The 18500-nt window shown below is 49.3% G+C and overlaps 2 protein-coding genes across 2 annotated transcripts in view; one reads left to right on the top strand and one right to left on the bottom strand.

Moving 5' to 3' along the window:
* The first annotated feature begins 1515 nt into the window (after positions 1–1515).
* LOC119957154 (nanos homolog 1-like) lies at positions 1516–2861 on the top strand. The gene has a single exon (XM_038784925.1). The coding sequence runs from the start codon at positions 2070–2072 to the stop codon at positions 2682–2684; it is 615 nt and encodes a 204-aa protein (XP_038640853.1). The 5' UTR covers positions 1516–2069; the 3' UTR covers positions 2685–2861.
* A 9491-nt stretch (positions 2862–12352) lies between these two features.
* The window catches only part of LOC119957152, a 32942-nt gene continuing 26794 nt past the window's right edge, over positions 12353–18500 (bottom strand). The window contains exons 9-10 of the mRNA XM_038784923.1: positions 17675–17770; positions 12353–13418 (exon numbers count right to left, since the gene is read on the bottom strand). Coding sequence (XP_038640851.1) covers positions 13283–13418; positions 17675–17770 — 232 coding nt within the window. The 3' untranslated portion in view covers positions 12353–13282. The remainder of the gene's footprint in view (positions 13419–17674; positions 17771–18500) is intronic.

The following is an 18500-nucleotide window of genomic DNA, read 5'->3' as shown; positions in this document are numbered from 1 at the left end:
TTGTGCTCAATGCTGGATGGCTATCTGCTGAATCACAGGCTTTACTAACACTGGGAAGCATAGAGGTTAGCACCGCTGCCTCACTGCGCCAGGGATCCGGGTTTGATTCTGGCCTCGGGTGACTGTCTGTGCGGAGTCTGCACGTTCTCCCCGTGTCCGCGTGGGTTTCCTCCGGCAGTCCAAAGATGTGCGGGTTAGGTGGATTGGCCGTGATAAAATTGTCCATTGGTGTTTAAGGATGTGCCAATTAGGTGAGGCTATAGGAATAGGATGGGGGGATTGGGCCTAGGTGCCCCTTCAGAGGGTTGGTACACATTTGATGGGCCGAATGGCCTCCTTCTGCACCGTAGGGATTCTAGAGACTACAGTTAGACAGAACAGTGCTGAAATAAGATGGGCTCCAGGCAGCAATACATTGGTGTGAGCTACAAACTAATGTGAGCACAGCGTTCGATATTTTTTGTGAAGACTGATGAAAATCTGGTGATTTTATCCTTCTCAAAAACAGCCGATTGATCATTCAAATCAATATAAGATAATCACCAGGAAATCCAATAAGGATTTCCAAAGAAACGTCTTTTCCCAGAGAGTGGTGAGACTGTGCTGCCACAGAGAGTGATTGAAGCAAATAGCATACATGCAGTTAAGGGAAAATTAGCCTGGACAGGATGGCCCCTTCTGTAGAATCAGAGAATTTGCAGTGCAGGAGGCTATTCGGCCCATCGATTCTGCACCGGCCCTTGGAAAGAGCACCCTACTTAAGCCCACACCTCCACCCTATCCCTGTAACCCCACCTTCCCTTTTTTTTGGACACTAAGGGCAATTTTAACATGGCCAATCCACCTAACCTGCACATCTTTGGACTGTGGGAGGAAACCAGAGCAACCGGAGGAAACCCCACGCAGACACAGGGAGAAATGAAAAAATGAAATGAAAATCGCTTATTGTCACGAGTAGGCTTCAATGAAGTTACTGTGAAAAGCCCCTAGTCGCCACATTCCGGCGCCTGTCCGGGGAGGCTGGTACGGGAATCGAACCGTGCTGCTGGCCTGCTTTAAAAGCCAGCGATTTAGCTGTGAGCTAAACCAGCCCCTTGAAGGTGCAGACTCCGCACAGGCAGTGACCCAAGCCGGGAATCGAACCTGGAGTAGTGAAGCAACAGCGCTAACCACTGCGCTACCGTGCCGCATCCACTGTATTTTTTCTGTGGTTCTACATGAGGGATGTAAACAGAAAGTTCTGGGAACACTCGGCAAGTCTGGCAGCATCTGCAGCGAGACTGAGGATGAAAAACAGAGTTAATGTTCGGGACTGATCTTATTGGCCTGCTGGTGATTGGGACCGAGGACCAGGGTTTGGCCTGGGTTCAGGGATAGAAAAACCCAGGGTAGTGTGGGATGGTTGGTAGAGCTTGCAGGCTTCAGGCTTGCCAGTGACCAACAGGTAGGAAATTGAACTTAGGTCCAAAATTGCTGAAGCGTAGCAGGGGAAAGGGGGGGGGGTGGGGGGGGGGGGGGGAGGCATTTAGCCCAGAAACTGAAAAGGAGCTGGTGCACACCTCCCTGTCAGTCTGTCTGTTGACTGTGACCGGTTCACATTAAATCCACAATATAAACTTCCAGGAACAATAGTAAATAGTTTTGATCTATTTGTCTTTAATCATTTTTTAAAAAAAATCTTGATTTCGATATGTACAGCCAGGATCGGGCACACACATTTTCTGTGATATTTGCGGAACCCAAGCAGCCTCCAAAACTAGCTTTAACTTCAGGAATCCTCCCTTGGCAACACACCAGAGGCTGATAACAATCTCTAACCAATCCCAACATCTGGCCTTCAATTGGTAAATATGCAGCCTTCCCGCCTCTTTAAAAAGATCTGACCACTCCAGCCACTGATCAAAACTCAAAAGGAGTGCTTGGGTGGAGGGAAGATTTGGGATTCGCTGGCACTTCAACTGGAAAGGTCTTGAAATGCACTTCTGAGGAATTTTCTGAATTACGTCTATTTTGTTGTGTGCGGGGGAGAGAGAGGGGGAGAGGAAGGGAAGCAAGGACCGGTTTTGAAGATGGCAAACAGGGATTTTGATATGTGGACTGACTACCTGGGGTTGAGTAAGGTGGTGGAGAGCTTTCTGCACCAACAGCCGCGGGAGTCCTGTGCGAGACTGGAGCCACTGCGGAATGGAGCAAGCGGACAGAGGGACCCTGCACCTCGGGGACATCACCACCAGCCAGTCGACCTGAGCAGCCACGGCTTAACCCTGGAAATGGGCACTGGACTGTACTTGACCATTAATGTCAAAGGCACTGGGCGCTGCTCGCTGGGAGATGATTCCCAGAATTGGGACAGGTACAGGCGAGCTGATACGATTGGCGGGAAATCCAGTAGCAGGAGATGGACCACAGCCGGGAGCGTGGGCGAGGCCAGTCCGGTCCCTGGCATTTGCACCTTCTGCAAGCAAAACGGGGAGCCGAAGCACGTCTACACCTCGCACGTCCTCAAAGACCAGGACAGGATCGTGTGCCCGGTCCTCCGGGGCTACACCTGCCCCCTGTGCAGTGCCACCGGCGACAGTGCCCACACCAAGCGCTTTTGCCACCTGCTGCGGGGGAACTACAGGTCCATGTACACCAGAGCATCCAGGGAGGCGGCTTTGGGGAATAACGCGGAGAGACGCTGAAACAAATCAGTCCTGGTATGCCTCTCACTCTGCCAAAGGTCAGTGTCTGCACCCTCCTACCTGTCAGCAGAAAGTCTGAGCTCCATTTGTCAAGTCAGCTTACTGAACACCATCTATCCTTGTTTAAATATTATAACATTTTATACTGTTCTGAATAAACAAACTACTTTGTTATCATTGGAAGTGTTTTTATTTGGTCCCATTGAAACAAACATCACCACAGTGAAACATGTCATTCTGGTTGCTCCCTCTGCCCACACAGTGAGCACTGGCTATTACAGGGCCAGGGGTGGAAGGGGAATCAATCGGCCAGGCCAGTGCCACATTGTGGCGAATGGTCAATGTCCCCCCCCCCCGGTGATTTAGAAAACAGCTCAGATCAGAAAATGCCCGTGTTTGCGTGGGTCTCACCCCCACAACCCAAAAGATGTGCAGGGTGGGTGGGATTGGACACCCCAAACTGCCCCTTAATTAGGGGGGAAAAAAATTATTGGGTAGTCTAAATTTCAAATAAGAAGCGCTCAGCAAATGCCCCCGAAACTGTAAAACTGGGAATTGCTGTCTGTCGATAACAAAGGTGTGTTGTTGCTAAAATTAAGCAGAGGTCAGAACCCCCCCCTCCCTCCCCTATTCCTGTGTCAATTTCATCCAGCTCCTTTATAATCCCGACAGTGCAGAGGCAGGCCATTCGGTCCATTGAGTCTGTTCTGACTCTCTGAAGGGACACTCTACCTAGGCTCACTCCCCCCTCCCCCACCCTAGCCCCGTATCCCCCCCCCCCCCCCCCCAAGCATTGATCGTGACCAATCCACCTAACCACGTCTTTGGACTGTGGAAGGAAACCCACGCAGACACGGGGAGAACGTGCAGACTCTGCACAGTCACCCGAGGCCGGAATTGAACCTGGGACCCTGGCGCTGTGAGGCAGCAGTGCTAAATACCGTGCCCCCCTTTGCATCTTCGGCAATTTCCCAAAGCTCAAATCAAATCCCATCAACAGAACGTTTGTGTACTCAATTATGAGGGACGTCGATAGGAACAAAGCTTTCCACTTAGAGAAGGCTGAGGGTGTCCTGATCAAGGTGTACAAAATTATGAGGGGCATGATAGGGTAGATCAGAAGAAAGTTTCCCCCTAAGTAGAGGGGTCAATAACTAGGGGACTTCGATTTATGCTAAGGAGCAGGAAGGATATTTAGAAAGGATTGAAGGGAAAACATTTTCACCCAGAGGGTGGTGGGAATCTGGAACTCGCTGCCTGAAAGGATGGGGGAGGTGGGAACCCTCAAAGCATTTAAGAAGCATTTAGACGAGCACTTGTAACATCACGGAATACAAAGATACGGACCAAGTGCTGGAAAATGGGATTAGGATAGTGAGTGAGCCTAGGTTAACATAAGAGGAGTCGGTCATCTGCCCTTCGAGCCTGCTCCGCCATTCAATGAGATCATGGCTGATCTTTTGTGGACTCGGCTCCACTTTCCCGCCCGAACACCATAGGGACGATTCTCCGAGCCCCGCGCCGGTGAATCACCGCAACCACGCCATGATGCCCCGTTGCCGGCATGCGTTCTCCGAGGTGTGGAGAATCGGCGCCATTTGCGCCGGCGCGACGCTGGCCACTGGAATCAGCGGGGCCGCCGATTCTCCGGCCCGGATGGGCTGAGCGGCCACACCGATACGACAGTCACGCCGGCGCCGTTCACCCCTGGTCGCTGCTGGCGGGAACTCTGCGGGAACGGTCGGGGGGCGGCCTCCAATAGGGTCTGGCCCGTGATCGGTGCCCACCGATCGGCGGGCCGGCCTCTCCCCCCCCCCCCCCCCCCCGCCCTACCTTCTGGCGCGCCGGCCCCTGAACACCGACTCCATGTTTGGTCAGGGCCAGCACGCTAAAGAAGTCCCCCGCGCATGCGCAGGTTGACGCGGCCCAACTGCGCATGCGCGGATTGGCACCGCACCCATTTGACGCCACGAAAGGAGGGTGGAGCAGCGTGAACTGCTCCAGGGCCCAGTTCGTGCCGTCATGAACGCCGTCACTTGGGCTCCACATCAGAGAATCGCCCCCTCCCCCCATAACCCTTTATTCCCTTATTCTTCAAAAAACGAAATCTTTATCTTGTTAGGGTGCTCTTTCGGAGGGTCGGTGCACACTTGATGGGCTGAATGGTCTCCTTTTGCACTGTAGGAATTCTATGATGGCTGTCAGACATGATGGGCCGAAGGGTCTCCTTTCTGTGCTGTAATTACCCGACAACTCTAATTCAAGTGGAACCCACAAGCAGGGATTTGAAGGGCAAGTTGGATAATGCCAATGATTTAAGGTCATCAATTTTCTTTCCCCATTTTCTCCTAAGTTCTCAGTTTTGCCACCGTGAGAACCTTCGACAGATTTTTGTTCCACATCTGAAGGGCTCATCCTACCCCTTTCATAAACGCACCATTTTGCAAGATGCTGGAAATATGACATATAAACAAGAGAAAATGTTGTAAAAGCACTTCATATTCCCATTAGGCACTTCGCAGCCATCTGGACTTAACACTGAGTTCAACACACTTCAGGGGTAGGATTCTCTGGTCTCCCAGCCACGTGTTCCTCGGCGGTGTGCCATTTGCTGGTGGCAGGATTCTCTTTACTCGCCACTTGTCAATGGGATTCCCCATTGAAACCACCACGCTGCCAGGGTACCTGTGGAGTGCGCTGCTAAAAGGAAAAGAGCATCCCAACGGTCAGGGAATTCCGTCCCCAGACCATACACTCAGTCCTCCATTTTGATATGGAATCATATAATCTCTACAGTGCAGGAGGCCATTTGGCCCATCGTGTCTGCACCAGCCCTTGGCAAGAGCAGCCGACATAAGCCCACCCGACCTTTTAGACACCAAGGGTCAATTTAGCATGGCCAGTCCACTTAACCAGCACATCTTTGGGCTGTGGGAGGAAACCCACCCAGACACAGGGAGAAAGTGCAAACTCACCTGAGGTTGGAATTGAACCCGGTCCCTGGAGCTATGAGGCAGCAGTGCTAACCACTGGGCCACCGTGCCACCCAATTTATTAATTAATTTATTCGCAAACCTACTCCCACCAAAGGGTGGTCTGTAATTTATTATTTTGCTTTCAGAAGGCGATGACCCTTGTTCTGCTGTAAATACAATCTACTAGTGACCCTGATATCACTATTAGCACCTGTCGCCCGTCTGTAACACTGTCATTGCCACTCACTTTGCCTTGCGTCCTTGACATCTTTGTTGGACCTCCCCCGAGATCCCATCCATCCCTAATCTTCTATTTTGTTCCACCCCCTCTCTCTCTCTAACATCTCTACCTCTCTTCAATGCTGACGAATCATACAGACTCCAAACGTCAATGGTTTCTTTCTCCACAGCTGCAGCCAGACCAGCTGAGCTTTGCCAGCATTTTGTCTTTTTAACCCCACCCTGTGAGACTCATTAGGAAAGGTATCAGGCAGCATGGTAGCAGCAGTGGTTAGCATTGCTGCCTCACGGCGCTGAGCTCCCAGGTTCCATCTCGGCTCTGGGGTCACTGTCAGTGTGGAGTTTGCACATTCCCCCCGTGTTTGTGTGGGTTTCGCCCCCACAACCCAAAGATGTGCAGGGTAGGTGGATTGGCCTCGATAAATTGCCCCTTAATTGGAAAAAATGAATTGGGTACTCTAAATTATTTTTTTTTTAAAGTATCAAGAGAATCATCCATCGAGTGCTTGGTTCATTTTGGCCAGGCGACAATTCAGCCTGTTCAAATCTTTTGGCACCTCAACAAAAGAAAACACTTTGAAAAATATATTTTAATTAGATTTACATTTATCTATAACAACATCCGCCGGGGCTATCACACAACAATAAAGAAGAATCTATAAAAGTGGATATACAACAAACAAGTATACACCCAAGAATAATATGTACAGGTATGGGGACAGTTACCGCAGCTGTACGTACTTATTTGATTATGTACATGCTGCCCCCTGGAACATACCAGGGGTTGAGTTTGGCATCAACCAGGCCTCGGTATTGCTGTTGTGGTCGCGTCCATGTGCGTCCCAGCTCCTTGTCCCTTCTGGCTCCCCTCTTGCCCAGTTTTGCTTGATGTCGCCCCCCCCCCCCCCCCCTCTCGTTTCTCCATCTATCGTCCATTTCGATCTGCCCTCCCACCCCTTCTCCCCCCCTCCCACCCCTTCTCCCCCCCTCCTATTTATTGCTGGGCGCAAACAGGTCTTGGAATAAGCTGGTGAATAGTCTCCATGTGTTATGGAAGCCTTCCTCCGGTCCCCGAATGGCAACTTTTATTTTTTTTTCCAATTTAAGGAATTCAGCCAAGTTGGACCACCAGTCTGCGGCCTCGGCCGGCATTGCTAATCTCCAGCCGAGCAGGAGTCTCCGGCGGGAGATCAGGGAGGCAAAGGCTAGGGTGTCTGGCCCTCCCCCCTGCAAAGAGTTCTGGCTGTTCTGACACCCCAAAGACTGCCACTAGTGGGCATGGCTCCACCCTCACAACCATGAATGTGGCCTTGGAAAAGGCTGTCCAGTGCCCGACCCGTCAGGGGCATAACCAGAACGTGTGGGCATGGTTGGCCAGGCCTCCCTGGCACCTTTCACATTTGTCCTCCACCTTCAGGAAGAACCCGCTCATCATGCATGTTCTAGTTATGTGCGCCCAGTGCACTATCTTTAGTTGCATTAGGTTCAGCCCTGTGCATGAGGTGGAGTTTGCCCTGTGCAGTGATTCAATCCAGAGGAGATGGAGTTCGCCCTGTGCAGTAATTCGACCCAGAGGAGATGGAGTTTGCCCTGTGCAGTGATTCGATCCAGAGGAGATGGAGTTCGCCCTGTGCAGTGATTCGATCCAGAGTCCTCCCCCACCCCACCCAACGCCATGCCCAGTTCTTCCTCCCACTTCTCCTGTGTCTCATCCAGTGGTGACCGTACCTCCTCCAACAGTCCCGACTCTGCAGGTCCCTCTTTACCTCCTCTACCAGACTTGATTGATGTGTCCAGTCGTGGGCTATTTGGATCTCCAGGTATCGGAACTCCCTCCCCCCCCGGGTTCACGGGGAAGATTTTGCTCTTGCTCAGGTTGAGTTTGTGGCAGTAACTCCCATGCTCTCTGGTGTCTTCCATTATTCCTCCCATGCTGGCTAGGAGGTTTGAGATGTAGAGGTGCCTGTCATCCGTACAGACTGATACTCTGTGCTCCCCGTCACCCCTCTGGATGCTGAAAAACACTTCTATGCATCTTCCTCTTCACAATCTACGGCAAGGGGTAAAGGGTGGGTCGTAGTGTGAAAATACACTCTCCATTCTTTCGTGTCCTTTTCTCATGGGATGTGGGTACTCTGGGCAAGCCCAGCATTTGTTGCCAATACCCAATTGCCACAGTGCTGGTCCCAGAGGATGAAGTTAGGTAGGAGCAGTGATGTGACAAAAGTGACACATGGTAATAGGCGCTGTGAAAAATCAACAAATGGTGCCCCTCAGTCCTCAGGCTGATTGCTGCTCATCCCAGGGTCCTATTGAATCTGTCCACTGCCACAGTTGTCTTTCTTCATCTTTGCTGTTTCAAGTACCTCAGATTTTCCACCCCTCCCCGCCTGATAAAACTGCCCCCTTGCATTGATGGTCTACGAGCTGCTCTGGCGGTCAACTTGCCTGAATTGTTCTCCAGTAACTAAAGATCCATTTCCAGGACGCTGCTGCAAGCATCTTGAAAGAGAAAGAGAAAAAGGAAATCGCAGGGGTTTTTAAAAAAGTATCTTTTCTTGCCTTTGGACACTTGTTTGTGGCAAAAATATTGGAGAGATGGGAAAAAGTCCAAAGGAGCAGAGCAGGCCATAGATCATAGAATTTACAGTGCAGAAGGAGGCCACCTGGGTCATCGAGTCTACACCCGCTGAAAAAGCACCCCGCTCAAGCCCACACCCTCACCCCCTCCCTGCAAGCCAGTACCCCCACCTAACCTTTGGACACTCCGGGCAATTGTTTTTTTTAAAATTTAGAGTACCCAATTAATTTTTTCCCCAATTAAGGGGCAGTTTAGGGCGGCCAATCCACCTACCCTGCACGTTTTTGGGTTGTGGGGGCGAAATCCACGCAGACACGGGGAGAATGTGCAAACTCCACACGGACAGTGACCCAGAGCCGGGATCGAACCTGGGACCTCGGCACCATGGCTAACCCACTGCGCCACCGTGCTGCCCACACTACGGACAATTTAATAAAAATAATAATCTTTATTGTCACAATTAGACTTACATTAACACTGCAATTAAGTTACTGTGAAAAGTCCCTAGTCGCTACATTCCGGCGCCTGTTCAGGTACACAGAGGGAGAATTCAGAATGTCCAAATTATCTAACAACACGTCTTTTGGGACTTGTGGGAGGAAACCGGAGCACCCAGAGGAAACCCACGCAGACATGGGGAGAACGTGCAGACTCCACACAGACAGTGACCCAAGCCGGGAATCGAACCCGGGCTCCTGGTGCTGTGAAGCAACAGTGCAAACCACTGTGCTACCGTGCTGCCGCAGCTATTGGAGGGGTTTTTGTTTGTTTGTTAGTGGGTAGCATGGTAGCACAAGTGATTAGCACTGTGGCTTCAGTGTCAGGGTCCCAGGTTCGATTCCCCGCTGGGTCAGTTTGTGCGGAGTTTGCATGTTCTCCCCGTGTCTGCGTGGGTTTCATCCAGGTGCTCCGGTTTCCTCCCACAGTCCAAAGATGTGCAGGTTAGGTGGATTGGCCATGATAACTTGCCCTTAGTGTCCAAAAAGGTTTGATGGAGTTATTGGGTTACGGGGATAGGGTGGAATTGAGGGCTTAAGTGGTCGTGCAGATTCGAGGGGCCAAATGGCCTCCTTCTGCATTGTATTTCTATGTTCTTTTACAATGGGGCGAGCAAGGGAATGAGGCAGCGAGGTGGACATCAGCGATGGCAGTGTGGGGTCGGGGGTCATTTGATGAAACCTCACTGAAATAATGCCAATCAAGATCCGCACCTTGTTTTTTTTCCCCAATTGCAGTATCCTGGTATCAGCAGGAGGGTTAAGGTGGCAGTCAGTAAAACACCCTGCTGGTGAGATTCTCACTGAAAAGCACGACACTCTCTTGAAGAGCTGGCAATGTGCTCACTCGCCTTGTAAATCTGAAAACGACTGCTGAATTTAATGTTGCGCTTTCTTCTGAGATCGAACGACTGTGGCGGGGGGCAACTGTGGCGTCTGTGCCTGATTTCATTGGAAACAACGAACAGGGGGAACATTTACCAGCAAGCTTAGAGGCATATTGCGCACAGCAAGCAGAATGAGCTGAGTTGAGGCACTGACGTCCAATATCTGTGCGCTGCAGAGGCAAAAAACTTCAGAGCTGCTCCAAAAATGAAAACGTGCCTGAGTAAACTTTATTTTCAATGACGGTTTACAAACATTTGAACGTAATGAGATCCGCTAATATTTGTTATTAAATGAGCTGTTGGCACTGTTACCTACTAAACAAGTCATTTATCGCAGGAGTAAGGAACAAACTCTGATTAGTGGCAATTCTGATTTTCCCCAGCATCTTGGAAAAACCGGCCCTCAGAATTACAAGCACAATCAGAGTTTGTTAGTTAAACAATATGCACTGGAGAATTCTATACTTTCTAACTTAAAAGAGAAACACAGACTTGAGGACTTCTTCCCTTACTTGTTTATCAATCCTACATTTAAAGGTTCTAGCCGGCACTGTTCTCATACGACGCGAGGAAAGGGCCATGGCTGAAACTTATGCCCAGCAATGAGAAATGATTCCCATTGGGGTCTAAGCTACACTCTTACCAATTGTTTGCCATGCAGATAACCATCTTCCAGTGATCCCCACTTTGTGGCTGAGGAAAATTAGCCTGCTAGAGGTGACCTCCTAGTTTCTGTTCCTCTTCCACCATTTCTTCATCCCCACTTCAAATCATAGAATTCCTGCAGTGCAGAAGGAGACCATTCGGTCCATCAAGTCTGCACCGACCCTTCGAAAGTGCACCCTACTTAGGTCCAATCTCCTGCCCTATCCCCGTAACCCCACCCAACCTTTGGACACTTGGGGCCAATTTAACATGACCAATCCACCTAACCTGCACCTCTTTGGACTGTGGGCGGAAACCGGAGCACCCGGAGGAAATCCACACAGTCACCCGAGGGCTGTGAGGTAGCAGTGCTAACCATTTCCCCATGTTTAGCACAGGGCTAAATCACTGGCTTTGAAAGCAGGCCAGCAGCACGGTTCGATTCCCGTATCAGCTTCCCCGAACAGGCGCCGGAATGTGGCGACTAGGGGCTTTTCACAGTAATTTCATTTGAAGCCTACTCGTGACAATAAGCGATTTTCATTTTTTTCATTTCAAAGGCAACAAGATTTGCTCGTGTGACAATTGAAAGCTGGAGTAAAAGTTAAGTTACTCAGACTGGCGATAGGTGTTAAGTGGCAATCCACAAGGATCAAAACCGGGACCACTGGTGTTCACCTTTTACATGAACAATTTGCATTTGGGCGTCTCTGAAGTATAAATTAGAAATTTGTCGATGACACCAAATATTGGGGGTGGGCAAAGGGGAGTCTATTGTTAATACTCTGGAGGGTTGCATCAAAATATCGGGACATGTTAAGAAACCTTCAGAGTGGGCATGTAATTGGCAAATTAATTTCAGTCCAGACGAATGTGAGGTGGCACTCTTTGGTGGGAATAATAAGGAGGCTGTGTGAACTTGTAAAGCACACGTCTGATTGGGTCAGAGGAGCAGAGGGGGTCTGTGGGTAGAGATACACAAAGAACTAGAGGAAGTGATGCAGGTTAATAAAGCCATTGGATAAAACAAGCAAAACACCAGGACTCATGTCCGGGAGGGGCATCATTTAAAAGCAGCAAAGTTATGTTAAGCACATATTGAACTTTGGTTAGATCCCTCTTGGAGCTGTTCCAGCCATCATATTATAGAAAAGGGATATAGGGGCATTGGTGAAGGTGCAAACAAAATGAACAAGGTCGATACCAGAACTGAGAGATGATACAAATCAGGCAAAATTTAACAGTTTATTTTCTCTGGAAAGGGGAATACCTGGTAATGGTACAGTGAGCCCCCATTTTGAGTTGCGCCCTTTTAAGTTGTTTCGCTTTAACTTCCGTCAGTTTACAGGGCCCATATTCTCATTGAGTGTCGCGCGTTTCACTTTAAAGTAGTTTTACGCTGACTTTGACCTTGTGAGTGGATCTGCACCATTTTGGAGTGGCTCCCCTGACCCGACCGGTCACTGCAGGCCCTTCGGTTCCAGATTTACCTCCTGCAATTCGTAGCTGCTCTTTCTGCCTCTCATCTCCAGAGCCCTCACCTGCAGGGAGAAGGGAGCGGCAAGAGGGAAGGCCAGGGAGCAGCAGAGGACACGAACTGGGTGGTCTGCAGCGACGGGGAGGGTCAGGAAACAGCAGAGGTTTCGAACCAGAGGATTGGCAGTGTGAGGTAAGGTCTGGGAGCGACAGATTTCATAAACTGGAGGGTCCATAATTTAAAAAAAAAAAAAATTTAGATTACCCAATTATTTTTTCCAATTAAGGGGCAATTTAGCGTGGCCAATCCACCTACTCCGCACATTTTTGGGTTGTGGGGGCGAAACCCACGCAGACACGGGGAGAATGTGCAAACTCCACACGGACAGTGACCCAGAGCCGGGATCGAACCTAGGACCTCAGCGCCGTGAGGCGGTGGAGGATCCATAATGACCGGGAAGGTCAGTGAGCAGCATAGGGCATGAATCGGAAGGTCTGCAGTCAGAATGAAGGTCAGAGACTACAATCCGGAAGGTTGGCTATGAGGATCAGAGACGGGGGGAGGCTGTGAACCTGGTCAGAGGCTGCAAAACAGGGGGTCGGCAGTGAGAATAGGGGTCGGGGGCGGGAAGTTCAGTGAGCAGGGTCAGTGACGAGCAGGAGGCAAGTCGGAAGTTAGCATATTTTGTTCATTTTACTTCAGAAGTTATTTTTAAGTTATTTAATTTAGAAATTCAGAAAAGTACTTCAACTTACAGGGTATATATAATGTTTTACCTGAGGAGAAAAGTCCTAAGAACCTAACTACAGCTTTTACATTGGTTTTAATGTGAAAATCTGGTTTTGTTTAAATTTGTTTCACTTAGAAGCTGTACTTTTCAGGAACGTAGCGACAACTTTAAATGAGGACTCACGGTATTTAAGATAATGAAAAGGTTTGGCAGAGAATATATAGAGATGTTTCTTACAGGCAGGTCCAGAACTGGGAGATATGAATACAAATCATTAATAAATCCAATAAGGGATTCAGGAGAAACCTGTCGGCCAGTGATTAGAATGTAAACTTCACGACACCACATGGAGTGTTTGAGGCTGCTCGTGTGGATGCTGTTAAAGAGAAACTCGATAAGCACATGAGGGAGAAAAGAATGAAAAGATATAATGACAGGGTAATATCAAGAAGGGAAGGAAGCTTGTGTTGAGCATAAAGACCGGCATGGGCCTATTGGGCTGCGTTGCCTGTTTCTGGGCGGTAAAACATGAAGACTCTGATCAGGTTGCAAGCCGTTCATATTTTTCATAGATCTTTTCTCTTCGCTGAATACGTTACATTTGTTGCACCTCTTGAGATGTGTCTGCCAACTGGTCTCACTCTCCTGTTTTTGTGACGTCTCATACTCTCCAGTTCCCGATGAGTGAACATAATGGCACGGCTGGGGAGATTATCAAACAGGGAACAGTTAAACAATGCCATACACGAATATGATGTACTTTATACAATAACATGATCAATGATGAATTGTTCCAGCTCGGCTCAGTTTGCAGTGTTCTCACGTCAAGAGTCAGCAGATTGTGGCTTCAGTCCCACAGTCGGGCCACAGGTGATACGTTGACTCTTCGGTGCAATGATGAAGGAGTGCAGCGTTGTCAGCAGTGCTGCCTACCCTTTCTGATGGTTCAGGTACACAGTAAGGACCCAGAGCAGCATGTACAGAAAAACAGAGTCCTCTCACATCACCTACTCCCCCTCCCCAATGAAGACCGGAAAGAACAAATCAGCCGGCCCTTCTCTCACTGCACCCATTGTTCAGGAAAAGGACACTGCCTGTTCGCAGCCCTTTAGCAGAATCTGCTGCATATCAAGATGCTTTCTAGGAATTCCTTTCTCAATTCTAAACTTATGGTTTGGTCCATTCTGCAGGGGGAAGAGGCCAGCCCTAATCCTGAGAAAAACAAACTGGCTGCACAGGAAACACCTCACCATTGCTCCACATCTCACCATCGCTCTGCTGGGAGAGAAAATGTGTCCACAGGATGGTCAGGGGTTGGGGGATAGGAAAATGGCCAAGTTTGCTCGCTGATGGTCAGGGATTGAGGATAATGGCCAGGTTTGCTAGCTGATGGTCAGGGGTCGAGGATAATGGCCAGGTTTGCTAGCTGATGGCCAGGGATTGAGGATAATGGCCAGGTTTGCTAGCTGATGGTCAGGGATTGAGGATAATGACCAGGTTTCCTCACTAATGGTCAGGCATTGGGGATAATGGCCAGGTTTGCTAGCTGATGGTCAGGGATGGAGGGTAATGGCCAGGTTTGCTAACTGATGGTCAGGGATGGCGGGTAATGGCCAAGTTTGCTAGCTGATGGTCAGGGATTGAGGATAATGGGCAGGTTTGCTAGCTGATGGTCAGGGATGGAGGGTAATGGCCAGGTTTGCTAACTGATGGTCAGGGATGGCGGGTAATGGCCAAGTTTGCTAGCTGATGGTCAGGGATTGAGGATAATGGGCAGGTTTGCTAGCTGATGGTCAGGGATGGAGGGTAATGGCCAGGTTTGCTAGCTGATGGTCAGGGATTGAGGATAATGGCCAGGTTTGCTAGCTGATGGTCAGGCACTGAGGATAATGGCCAGGTTTGCTAGCTGATGGTCAAGGATGGAGGGTAATGGCCAGGTTTGCTAGCTGATGGTCAGGGATTGAGGATAATGACCAGGTTTCCTCACTAATGGTCAGGCATTGAGGATAATGGCCAGGTTTGCTAGCTGATGGTCAAGGATGGAGGGTAATGACCAGGTTTGCCAGCTGATGGTCAGGCACTGAGGATAATGGCCAGGTTTGCTAGCCGATAATCGGGGTTGAGGATAATGGCCAGGTTTGCTAGCTGATGGTCAGGGATTGAGGATAATGGGCAGGTTTCCTCACTAATGGTCAGGGATTGAGGATAATGGCCAGGTTTGCTAGCTGATGGTCAGGGATTGAGGATAATGGGCAGGTTTGCTAGCTGATGATCGGGGTTGAGGATAATGGCCAAGTTTGCTAGCAGATGGTCAGGGATGGAGGGTAATGGCCAGGTTTGCTAGCTGATGGTCAGGGATGGAGGGTAATGGCCAGGTTTGCTCGCTGATGGTCAGGGATGGAGGGTAATGGCCAGGTTTGCTAGCTGATGGTCAGGCACTGAGGATAATGACCAGGTTTGCTAGCTGATGGTCAGGGATGGAGGGTAATGGCCAGGTTTGCTAACTGATGGTCAGGGATGGAGGGTAATGGCCAAGTTTGCTAGCTGATGGTCAGGAATTGAGGATAATGGGCAGGTTTGCTAGCCGATGGTCAGGGATTGTGAATAATGGCGAGGTTTGCTAGCTGATGGTCAGGGATTGTGAATAATGGCCAGGTTTGCTAGCTGATGATCAGCGGTTGAGGATAATGCTTTGTCACTGATGCTATTAAGAATTTCATGTTCCATTTGCTGTTTTGTCCAATCCATTTTTCAATTTCAAAAGCAATTCCATTTTAGAAAGTAATTCAAGGTACAAAACCTATTTTCCTCACAATATCTCGTTCTTCAGGAAGCTTCCACTGAATGTACAAAAATCTGAATCTACATTTGAATCTGGGGGTGAATTTTCCTGTCTTCTCACTGGTGTATCTGAAGGTGTGTGGGCTCATAAACATGTGTGACCTGCCCACCGTCATTCACCCTCATCTCCAATATTACAGTGGGTGGGAAACCCAGGCCGGCCACTCACCTTTGGACCTATCGAGGCCTTTTTTTTTGTATAGAGCACCTAATTATTTATTTTTATTTTTCTAATTAAGGGGCAATTTAGTATAGCCAATCCACCTGAACTGCACATCTTTGGATTGTGGGGGTTAAACCCACGCAGACACGGGGAGAATGTGCAAACTCCATACAGATAGTGACCCAGGGCCGGGATTCAAACCCAGGTCCTCAGCGCTGCAGTACCAGTGCTAACCACTGCGCCACATGCCGCCCCATTGAGGCCTTTAACTGGCAAATTATTTGCCTTATTCTGGCTCCGTCGCTATAATATGTGTAGCTAAGAGCAAGCCAGCGGGTGGAACCTTCTTTGGGGTTCCCCTGTCCCAGAGGTACCCCCACCCTCTCACTCAAGGTCATACTCTCCTGTACGCTTCCATGCTCTACCCAGCCACTGAAGCAAAGCACCCCCTCCCGCCAAACCACCCAGTTCCCTCCGCAGGTGTCTGCTAGGCAGGCAGGTCTGTCCAAAATCGCTAGGTTTACCTGAAGTCCTGGACCCGCAATACAATTTCTCGGGGACTGACACAACTTAACCGTGCCGCTGCTGAGGCGACAAAGCTGCCAGCCAGCCAGTCCGATTAGCAAGCAGCTCTCCAGGGTATTTCCTCATCAATGAAGGTGGGCGTCCCCACTCTGAAACAATTAAGGCTGAACCCAGCGTAACATCACCACAGGTTTCAGCTTGGTGCTGTGCCAGCAGACTTAGCGGTCGGGGAGGGGCAGCGGGTGATCCCCCCCCCCCCCCCCCAAAAATCCACCCTCACAGAATCCGCACCTTGCTTGGCCCATGGCATTGATTACAGGCAAGATTCTTGGGAAGCCCCACAGAGGCTCAACTTCAAACCAGGCCTCACAGCTGCCCAATTCCAGCAGACCATACTGCCAGTTAGAGACACAGGTTTCCTCAATCCCTACAATGGTTTCTCAAGGCTCCAGGGTGGGCTGGACGCTACTCAGAACCAAGCAAAACGGCTGTTAAAAATGCTGCCTGTCTGGGAGGTTACCTGCAATTGTCACAATTGGAGTCAAGCTGACAGCGAGACATGAATTCGTGTTGGCGAGAAAGAGTCAGAGATATGTAAGGCTGACACTTTGGAATAAAGGAGTCCTTCAAACAAAACGCTTTCCTCAGACTCTCGTTTTCTCATCGCAAATTTCTACTGCGAGCGAATGAACTCCTACTTTCCCCGTCCTTTCCAGACCTTTCCCTAATGAGCCTGCTACAACCAAGTTGCCCATGTTTGGTGTGTGAACAGGATCTAAGCCGGGAGGTGAAGCCGAAAGCAAGACACAGGGCTTTTCTTTATTGATAAGGTTCATTGACTTGCTCAGTCTCACAGCTCTCCTCCCACTCGGCCCAGTGTCCCAGTTTTCCCCTATTTATACGTGCTCACCTATTTCTCTCAACCGTAACAATATAATTGACATTAACAATGTAATTGATAAGACATTGACGCAGCGCTGCTTTTGGTTGCTTCCCTCTTTCACGGAGTTGCCCGACTCACACTCAGTGCCTCCGTGAACTCAGCTGGTGAGGAGCTGACTGCCCAAATACTCCCCCCAGCATTAATGATTTGTGAAATGATAATGCCCAGGGAAAACAGATATTTCCCCAGCGAGTCACATTTTTGAACAAATAGTGGGCTTGAACACACAACACATTTGTATCTCTGTCACTCATGTGTGCGGTAGTCAGCAGAAATCACCGCATTAAATGCCACAACACAGGACCCACACTGCACTCAATGATTCACTCGCAAAACAACCACTGCGATCATATCACTCACATCAGTTGCTTTTCCTTCAGCGTCTATAAATTGCTTTAAACAGTCATCAAAAATACCGTAAACCTTTTCAGTGCACAGAAATGATTCGGGGTGGGGAGGTTAGGGTTAGGCCGAGTGATTACTCACTTTATTTTGGAAAGTTCATTAATGAGCCCGCAGACAACATGTGTAGCGTCTTCCTCTTCTTCTGCAGAAGGAGAAAAGGCCTGCCAATCGGATTCACTGCAACCATATGAAGGACAGATTGACTGTAGACGATGTTGTTATGGAAACACTCAAATAACCGGTACACCTCGGGGGTAACTTTCAGCCGCTGACTGCCTGTTTCCTGCCTGAGATCCATCTGCGGTCCCCAATTTTAACTGGGATCAGTTCAAAACTCGTCTGCTGCAGTGAAAATGAAGCTCAAGACACTCTAACCCCGGGCCTCTTTCTAAATGCCACTTACCACCCATTTACGTATTAAATATGATTAAACATGGCATAACTTCAGCTCCATTGAAAACAAATCCAGAAACCTTACCATAGCCCGAAGCTTGAGACGCTGAGGTTTGGGGAATAATAGAAAACAATGAAATCTTTTCAATGAGTGCCTTGGACCTGTAACATGCCAGTTTTCCACATCCAGCATCAAAGTCATTACTGAGCACTCTGAGCTGTAGGTAGGCTACAGCAACTGCTCACACCAACTGGCCTTGCTTTCCTAGTGTGATAGGTATCCATTTGTCCATAGTTACCAGTTATCCAGTGGTAGCTATAAATAAGATTCCAATTTGACATTTTCCCCGTGTTTGCGTGGGTCTCACCCCCACAACCCAAAGATGTGCAGGCTAGGTGAATTGGCCATATCTTGTTATTAAAACAGTAAAAAAATGTATACAAGGCCAAACGGTACAAACACTAATTTTGCGTTGGAGAAACAGGGTACCCTCCCTTCAGTACCAACGTACGG

The sequence above is a fragment of the Scyliorhinus canicula genome, chromosome 25 (assembly GCF_902713615.1).
Source record: "Scyliorhinus canicula chromosome 25, sScyCan1.1, whole genome shotgun sequence".
Taxonomy (NCBI): domain Eukaryota; kingdom Metazoa; phylum Chordata; class Chondrichthyes; order Carcharhiniformes; family Scyliorhinidae; genus Scyliorhinus; species Scyliorhinus canicula.
Note: the sequence above shows the minus strand (reverse complement) of the source record. Positions and strands in the feature narration are given on the sequence as shown.